This window comes from Podarcis cretensis, assembly GCF_951804945.1.
Source record: "Podarcis cretensis genome assembly, chromosome: 1".
Lineage (NCBI taxonomy): Eukaryota > Metazoa > Chordata > Lepidosauria > Squamata > Lacertidae > Podarcis > Podarcis cretensis.
The window spans coordinates 119,017,709-119,026,257 of NC_137170.1; the positions used below are offsets into that span (position 1 = coordinate 119,017,709).

General features: G+C 40.0%; 1 protein-coding gene across 5 annotated transcripts in view; it reads left to right on the forward strand.

The window, feature by feature from the left end:
- Positions 1-8,549, forward strand: part of ATF2 (activating transcription factor 2) — a 41,328-nt gene that overhangs the window by 26,435 nt on the left and 6,344 nt on the right. For all 5 annotated transcript variants that reach the window (XM_079980203.1, XM_079980201.1, XM_079980205.1 and 2 more), the window contains 3 exons: positions 4,984-5,133; positions 6,062-6,268; positions 8,441-8,546. In XM_079980203.1, coding sequence (XP_079836329.1) covers positions 4,984-5,133; positions 6,062-6,268; positions 8,441-8,546 — 463 coding nt within the window. The remainder of the gene's footprint in view (positions 1-4,983; positions 5,134-6,061; positions 6,269-8,440; positions 8,547-8,549) is intronic.

Here is an 8,549-nt window from a genome sequence, read left to right on the forward strand (position 1 = left end):
CATTACATATGTTACAAATGAGTGCAAATATTTTATTGCTTATCTCAGCATATTTTATACGTTAAATCCTAGTCAATGTCTGCATACATCATGACTGAAAATTCCTTTTTCTTTTCTCTCATCCTGAGAAATGAAAATTTAGAAATGAGAGCAGTAATTAATTTGTCTGATATTCCAATCCTGCATTCATCTAAAGAATACCCTTCTGCCCATTATATACCTTATAATTACATGCCCTGCCTGGAGTGTTTGTCTTGCATTTAAATCTGCTTTGTGCTCTCTAGTGGCATTTCATAGTGTTGCCAGCTTGGAATTACACGACTTAACATGGCAGATCATGCTGAAAAGTAGGTTCCTCTATATTTCTAAGTTGTGAATGCATACAGAGACAGACAGACAGACAGACAGACAGAGTGATACTGCTGTGTCTTACTTTCCATACTTGTTAATGTTTACATAATTACTACTGTCTTAGATTTAATCCAAATGACTTTACATACATATACATATAAATAAATATAAATATAAATAGAATGAGTGCTGCCAGCTGTAAATAGGAAAGGCCCTGGATGCTGAAACTGGTGAATCGGGGGGGGGGGGGGTCTGATTCCATTAATGTTAGGCTTTGGTTGACCAACTTTCAACAAAGGTTGAAATTGCAAATTATGTTTCTGTAACATAGATTTTACCCCATTTTTCAATTTAAAAAATGCTCAGGGTGTCATGCAGTATAGCACAGTGTTTCTTAAACCTGGGCCTCCTGCTGTTTTTTTTGGACTACAACTCCCATCATCCCTGACCACTAGTCCTGCTGGCTAGGGATGATGGGAGTTGTAGTCCAACAGCAGTTGGAGATCCAGGTTTGAGAAACACTGGTAGAAAATAACAAGAAAATACAGAAAATAATTTGTAAAACAGTTCCTACTGAAACATGTCAGGGATATTAACAAATGACTGCAAACATGCATGCACCGGCAAACAAGTTCAGTTGAAGCTGTAGGGGATTGAATCGCAATTTTAGTCAGTACGTACTAAGCACTTATGGAAAAATAACAGTATTTCAGTACCTACATACAACATATCAACGTTTAGAGCTCTGGTGATGCTTGACTTATATTTGAGGATAGGGTGCCCTTAGCCAGCATATATACTGTTTGAACATAATATTATTAGAATTATAAAACTTAAATCAGAAATTCATTAGATGATGATACAGAGCTTCATTATTACCTCTAAAATGTCTGTGTTACGCTCCTTCCTATGCATATCTTGAGAGACCGAGGGGGAAGGGGAAGACTGTCAGAAATCATCCATGAGCCGAGCTGCTGCTCACAGAAGGTGCCTTGCCTCATTTTGAGTGAGCAGTCCCTGTTAACCCCCGCACTCGAGCCCACCCCATTTAGCAGGTTCCCCTAACCCTAAGGAGAGACGTTTCAGACAGCTTGTGGAGCTGTAGGTTGGAGAAGGGGGCAAGAAAGTCATCTTCCACCAACTCCCTTCCGTCACAGTTACTCTGGATCCAGCTTCTTCATTGCTCCTTTGTTGAATTTTCTATTGCAGCCTCCCTGGGACAAGTACCTGTTCCTTTGTACTCTGTAGATTGGAATGCATGCTAATGGCAGTACATAAATAATAGATACAAGTGCCTTCAAATGAGAGATTGAGGGTGAATTCATTTAATGGTCGTCTTTGATTTTGTTTCAGAAAGCATCTGAGATGTTATATTTGTAGCAAGTGCAGAGTTAACAAATCATTTCTATATAAAAACAAATAAGACCCTCTGAATTAGGATTGCCTTGCCTCTTTAAAAAATGTGTATTGTAAGTGATGCTCTCTGGAGTTTTCCGCATACATTTTTTTTTTAACACAAACTGAGAAATACCTGAAGCATAGTGGGTTTTCTGCAGGGGTTACCACTGAGAGTTGACAGAGGGCAGCCTGGCAAATGTTCAGAAACTCGCATTAACTTTGTTGAGCTCGGCATGGGACCTTGTGTTCGGCAGAATTCTCCTGACCTGCCTCTCTGCATGCGGAGCTAATCAGCAAACACCTAATGAGCCTGCTCTAAAGAAACAGACCCTCTCCCAGCCTACTTCATTTTCATAGATTCTCTGGGGGGAGGGGAGAGACAAGACTTCATAAGGACTGATGATGCTGCAAAGACCACAATAATGATAATTAACTTGCTGAATTTAGAAGATTATGCTGTTAATTAGTTGCAAAATAAAGATAAGTAATAGAGTAGCAGATGGCAAGATAACACCCAGGAGAAGGAGGGTTATTACTCTGATGAGGTTTTGTGGCAGATATGAAATATGGATCTGACTTTTTCATAAATTGTTTCTACAATATATCCTCTTGTTTCTGTGAACTCGTGATGGAGTGATCTATTCCTACCAATTCTGACAGATGTGATAGGGATTTATTTTGAAGGGTTTACATATTTTTTTATACCAAAAAAATATGCCTTTGCTGTTCAGGATTAGAATGTCGTCAGTGTTTCAGCAATATTGCAAATACAAATTGAATGACTATCAATGTACTTCATCATTTCTAATTATACTTTAAATATGTATTTTATTATATCACTGGAGAGAACATTAACAATCACTATCAACAGTATGGTGCAGTGAATAAAGAGCTCAATTCTACAGCTTAAGTGGGTAGCCTTGAGCAAATTCTCTCTCAACCTTACCTACTTTGTCGGGTGGTTGGGGGTACATGTAAATTGCTCCAAGCTCCTTGGAGGAAGAACAGACTTCCAAATGGGGGTAATGAATCTACTTAACATGTTGAAATTATTGGGTCAATTATTGGAACATTTCAGTAAACTATGAAGGCTTTAAAATATTTGAGAACAATTTAGGAACAACTATTCAAACTTGTTACACAGGGCTGTCCCGGAAAGCATGGCATGAAGGCTTTAAAATATTTGAGAACAATTTAGGAACAACTATTCAAACTTGTTACACAGGGCTGTCCCGGAAAGCATGGCATCATTTTGCACTCTTCCTATAGGTGTTGTGATTTCCCTTGTCCTGTCACTCAGCTCTCCAACTTCATCACTCCTTTCTTCAGTGACTTGGTCCATTTTTTGTCCATTAATGCTATGGTGGGAGCAGGGAGTGGATGGCCTAAATGGTTTAATTCCTTGGGGACTTGAGGCATCCCTTCTCAGAAGCGGTTGTTGCCCTGCCTCAGCAATTTGACTGGAGAGAATATAGTCCTGAAGGCTGAGGACCTGGTGCTGGCTGAGCCAAAATACTTCTGTGGCTTGTGAATGCTTCTGTGAATATATAGTGATATATTTCCCAGTTGAGGGGGGCTGGGAGGTTGCTGGCTGAGTGAAGCAGCAAGTTCTGAGCCAGTTTTGCTTTGCTTCTTAAGCAAAATAGCTTGGGGAGGGGGACAGCTGTGGTCAAGCCGTAAGGAAGTATGAGAATGGATGGGAAGTGGACCTAAAAGCCATCAGCTGGATATTCCTTCTATAACCATATATACTATGTAGTTAGAAAGACAACGTAATATTTTTAGGGGGTTTTAAATAGGTTTTTTGCGTTTATTAATTTATATTTTATTGTAAAAAAAAATCAAATATAAAGCAGTAAAGTGATACACAAGAAAAGGAAAAAGAACAAAACACAGAACTGTGTAAAGGTGGAAAACATTATATGAATATATACAAAAAATACCCTAACCCATACATTCTTTTAGAATTTTGATATTATCTTAATATGAATAGAAATATTAACAGTCTACTACATTTTATATAAATTCGTTCCAAATATTATCATGTTTATCCAAGCAGAGTCTATGTCTGTAAGCAGTCCGTTTGTAGGTTGCAAGTGTTACCCTATTATCAACCCACTGATTAAAGAACGTAATATTTTTAGTGATCATTTTTGGTTATTGAACTATGGAACAGATACCTATTGTTATACTCTGGTCCCTTTGATGTTTTTGGTACTTGTATTTGGCCAAAAGCACTGGATCACTTTGGGGAGGGGGTGTACAACTCACATCTGAAGTACCCCTTCTTACTAGCTCAGAAATATACTGATACCTTAATCATATAATAGTATTTTTGCTAACCATTTTAACTCTGTGTTTCATACCCATCATCTTGTTCACATTGTGGATCTATAACTTTCTGGAACTAGAAGAAGTGGTATTAGTCAGTTCTTTGTAAAAGGAAAAAGACATGGGAGGCAAAATGAAGTACAGGCAACTGTTGTTTTAGGCGCGACTGATGTGTGTGGAGTTGCGCACATGTGCACAGCATTGAACCTGGAAGTGACTCGGAAATGTCATAAAAGACATCACTGAAAGGGTGGGATAGAGGTGGAGGCAGAACAGGTGCAGAATGGGGTGTTTCAGTTGAACACAATTTCACACAGGTGTGCAGTGACATTGAATGCAAATCCTGCGCAGATCGGAGGTTGCCTGTACAGTGGTACCTCGGTTTAAGAACAGCCCTGTTTACGACTATTCAGTATAAGAACTCAGCAAGTACTCTGGAAGTAGTGTTCCGGTTAATGAACTTTACCTCAGTCTACGAACGGAAGCCGAATGGTGGAAGGACACTGGCGGCAGGAGGCCTCATTAGGGAAAGCGCGCCTCGGTTTAAGAACGGTTTCGGTTTAAGAACGGACTTCTAGAACAGATTAAGTTCGTAAACCAAGGTACCACTGTATATGCTTAGAATGAAAGTAGTTGGTTGTTTCCAGTGCTGTGTGAGTGGATGTGCAGTTGCACAAGGGAAGTTTCCTCCCTTCTCATGGCAGCACCCTGCACCCTCCCTAAAGCCTCTCCTGGAATTTTGGGGGTCTTCATGAGAGGTGCTGCAGCAGGAGGAGGAGAATCTCTGAAAATTGGGCATGAGCAGCTTTCACAGGCAACTCTTAAGCTAGTGAACAGCTGAGTAAGTTGACTATTGCGGCCTGCAATCGTTCATCATGGAAAAATTCATTTTTTGTCTTTCAGAGATTAAAAGCTGCCTTAACCCAGCAGCACTCTCAGGTCACAAATGGAGATACTGCAAAGGGACAAACAAGTGGATTGGTTAGAACTCAGTCAGAGGAAGCACGGCCACAGTCGCTGCAGCAGCCTGCTACATCTACTACTGAAACACCGGTAAGAAGCCTTGCTTCTGGTGCTGTTTGCTACCAAGTAAACACCCCATGTTACTTCCTGACAGACTCATAGCTTAATGTTATGTGAAAACCAGCAATCTTGGCTTACAACAAACAAGGCAGCTTCATAACCCATGGTTTGTAGTTGACTGTACGCCGGCTCCCTTGGCCAATAAAGCGAGATGAGCGCCGCAACCCCAGAGTCAGTCACGACTGGACCTAATGGTCAGGGTTCCCTTTACCTTTATTCTTTGTTCAGGCTCACTGAGGCTCATTCACCAAATCATGGCTTAGCATTGCATATGAACCAGCCCTATATTGCAAGTGCTTGAACTCTTACACAAAATATTTCTTAATCCTAGAATTTCCTCTTTTTAAATACAAAAAAGAGAGAAACTCACTGAATTATATGGCTTATCTTAAAGTGAGGGTGGATAAGTCATTTCATTCAGCTCTACTCTGCCTCTATAATAGTATATTCTGTGTTGTATCCAGTGGTTGTGTAAGTATAAGATAGTTCACACAACCAATCTATCATTTCTCTTCCCCTCTGCATCCCTGAAAAGCTTCTCCAGAGGGGGAGCCTAGTGAATATTGTGGATTTTTAATATTTTTTTTACAGGGTAGCAGTGGGGTTGGGAGAATGGCTCACATTTGGGTAGGGTAATGTTTCATGAGTTGGAACTTTAGTTCTGTATTGCCAACCTGTGTTTGATATGTCTGCTATAGTCAACATGTCAACAGTGCATTTTGTTTTTACTTTGAAACTCTTTAAAGATTGCATGTGTTCAATCTATATTCTGCGCTAAATGAGACCACTATAGTCAATGCTGTGTGATATATTAGAGGAATGTGAATTTCTGTCCAAAGTCTAAGCTTGAACTAAAAGTTTTGTGGCAGTGAACTCTGGCATTCCTTGCTTCTTGCAGGCTTCTCCAGCACAGCTTGCACCACAAACGCCAAATACAGGGGGTCGACGACGAAGGGCAGCAAATGAAGATCCTGATGAGAAAAGGCGGAAATTCCTAGAGCGAAATAGGGCAGCAGCATCAAGGTGTAGACAAAAAAGAAAAGTTTGGGTGCAGTCTTTGGAGAAGAAAGCTGAAGACTTGAGCTCGTTAAATGGTCAATTACAGGTACTTCCTTCTGCTTGTTTGCAATTTTAAAACAATAATCTGATAATAATGTAATACAATAATTAAGGGCAATAGGTGAAATTCAACGCTATGCCAATACAGTGGTACCTCGGGTTACATACACATACGCTTTAGGTTACAGACTCTGCTAACCCAGAAATATTACCATGGGTTAAGAACTTTGCTTCAGGATGAGAACAGAAATCGTGCAGCAGCAGCGCAGCAGCAGCAGGAGGCCCCATTAGCTAAAGGGGTGCTTCAGGTTAAGAACAGTTTCAGGTTAAGAACAGACCTCCACAACGAATTAAGTTCTTAACCCGAGGTACCACTGTATGATTGTTCTACTTGCCAGAAAGGATGATCTCCTTTTGATTTTTGGGTAGGGGAGGAAAGGAATCTTTTGTTGGCTTCCACTATCAAAGTTGGTTTGTTGAGCAAACAGTGTAATTTTAGGTTTGCCCAAATGATGTGTGAGTGCCGGCACATGGCAGGGTAGGGGGGGACATCATAGGGTGGAGTGCTGGGAACTGAACCCCATCGCCCTATAATATTTCATCTTTCCCTCCCCATAAGTGTCTCTGGAGCTCCATTTCTTTTACCTTCTCCCCAAAAAGAGATGGGGAAAGGGTGCTAGCTCTGAATATCTGGAACTTTTCCCAATGAGGTGCACATAGGGTGAGGTGAGGTTACAAGTGGCCATCGGGCATTGCATATAATGCAAGCCTGCTTTGAGAGGCATGGTGGGCGTGAGCTGCTTGTACCCATTTCACAGTATAGATATGCTCCAGCAAAGTTTCCAGAGCCAGTCAGGTGTATCTACCCATGCATGATTTAAAAAAACCCCAAAGACAACCTTAAGATTGAAGGTCAAAGATTTTTGCCTTCTTGGCTAATCCTTCACTTTACGTAATTTAAAATGTTTCTGTTTGTGACAGGAGAGGTATAATGGAAATGAAGTAGAAACAAATGAGAGAACAGTGTAACGTAAGTGCAGGAGGCCTGTGTGTATGATTGGCAAGGCTGGCGGTAGCTAATAAGAATATACACAAAAACATCTGGAGGGCACCAGATTGGGGGAGGCTGGCCTAGAATAAATGTTACCTCACCTATGTTTTCATTTGCATTAAAAGACAATTGACATTTCTGTATGGATTTTTCCTACTTAAACATATTTTTATAAGCATAGACTGAAACACGCACACATGGCAGAGTCTCAAGGGTTAATCTCTTTCATGTAAAGCAGAGGTGTTTTTTATAGTCTGCCAGCAACAAAACTAGCAAAGGTGAAGAACAGAATGATTTGTAAAGAAAATTGAATGGCAAATAAATTATTTAAACTATTCATTATCTGAAAATATTAATCCCGTATTCGAAAATGATTCATCATTGGATAAAGCAGGCACAGCTGGGTAGTAATAACCCATGATGGCTTAAGTTGAATATGTGTTTTGATACGTTTGGCCTTCCACAGCATGTTAGCCGTGAAAAAGTGCTGGTTCTCATTCTAGTTTTGTCAATTTTACAAAATAAACGAGCTGGGGAATACTGTTTGAATCATATGAATATGAAATATAAAAATATTGCTGTACGGTGAGGCTCACTTTCAGAGTTTAGATAAAGTGGGCTCAACCTTTGGCTCTTCTTGCTGGACTTGTTTTAGCTACAGCTGAAGAATCCCCAGCTTCTGCCTCAGCAGAATGAGGTCAGACGAATAATTGATACTTGCATTGTTTGCATAGCGACATTTAAAAATATTGGGAGATAAGTGGAACTATGTCCAGTATATTTTAAATTCCCCACTTCCTTACTGTATGTCACATTAGAATTCTCCATTCAATTATCTGTAATGGCAAAAAAAATTAGTCAGTGCCACAAACTTCCCTTAAAATGTGATGCACAACGTTTTGATATCTATATCAGACTGCATATAGAAGCAAGAGATCAAAAGGAGTTGAATGTAATAGACCAAATGTAAAGCAACTCCCAATATTTTCTTTGAATGTACAAAACAAACAAGCTGCTTAGCCAAAACTGCTGCAGTTCACAGATAAACCGTTGTGTTAATGTGCCCAGAAAGTGTGTGCTTTGTCTTTACGAAAGCTTGTAAATCTCAGTTTGAAATGTATGTAACTTGATCCTGGTAAAGTATATAACTTTTTTCTTCTTCTTTAGAGTGAAGTCACCCTGCTGAGAAATGAAGTGGCGCAGCTGAAACAGCTTCTTCTAGCTCATAAAGATTGCCCTGTAACAGCCATGCAGAAGAAGTCTGGCTATCATAGTG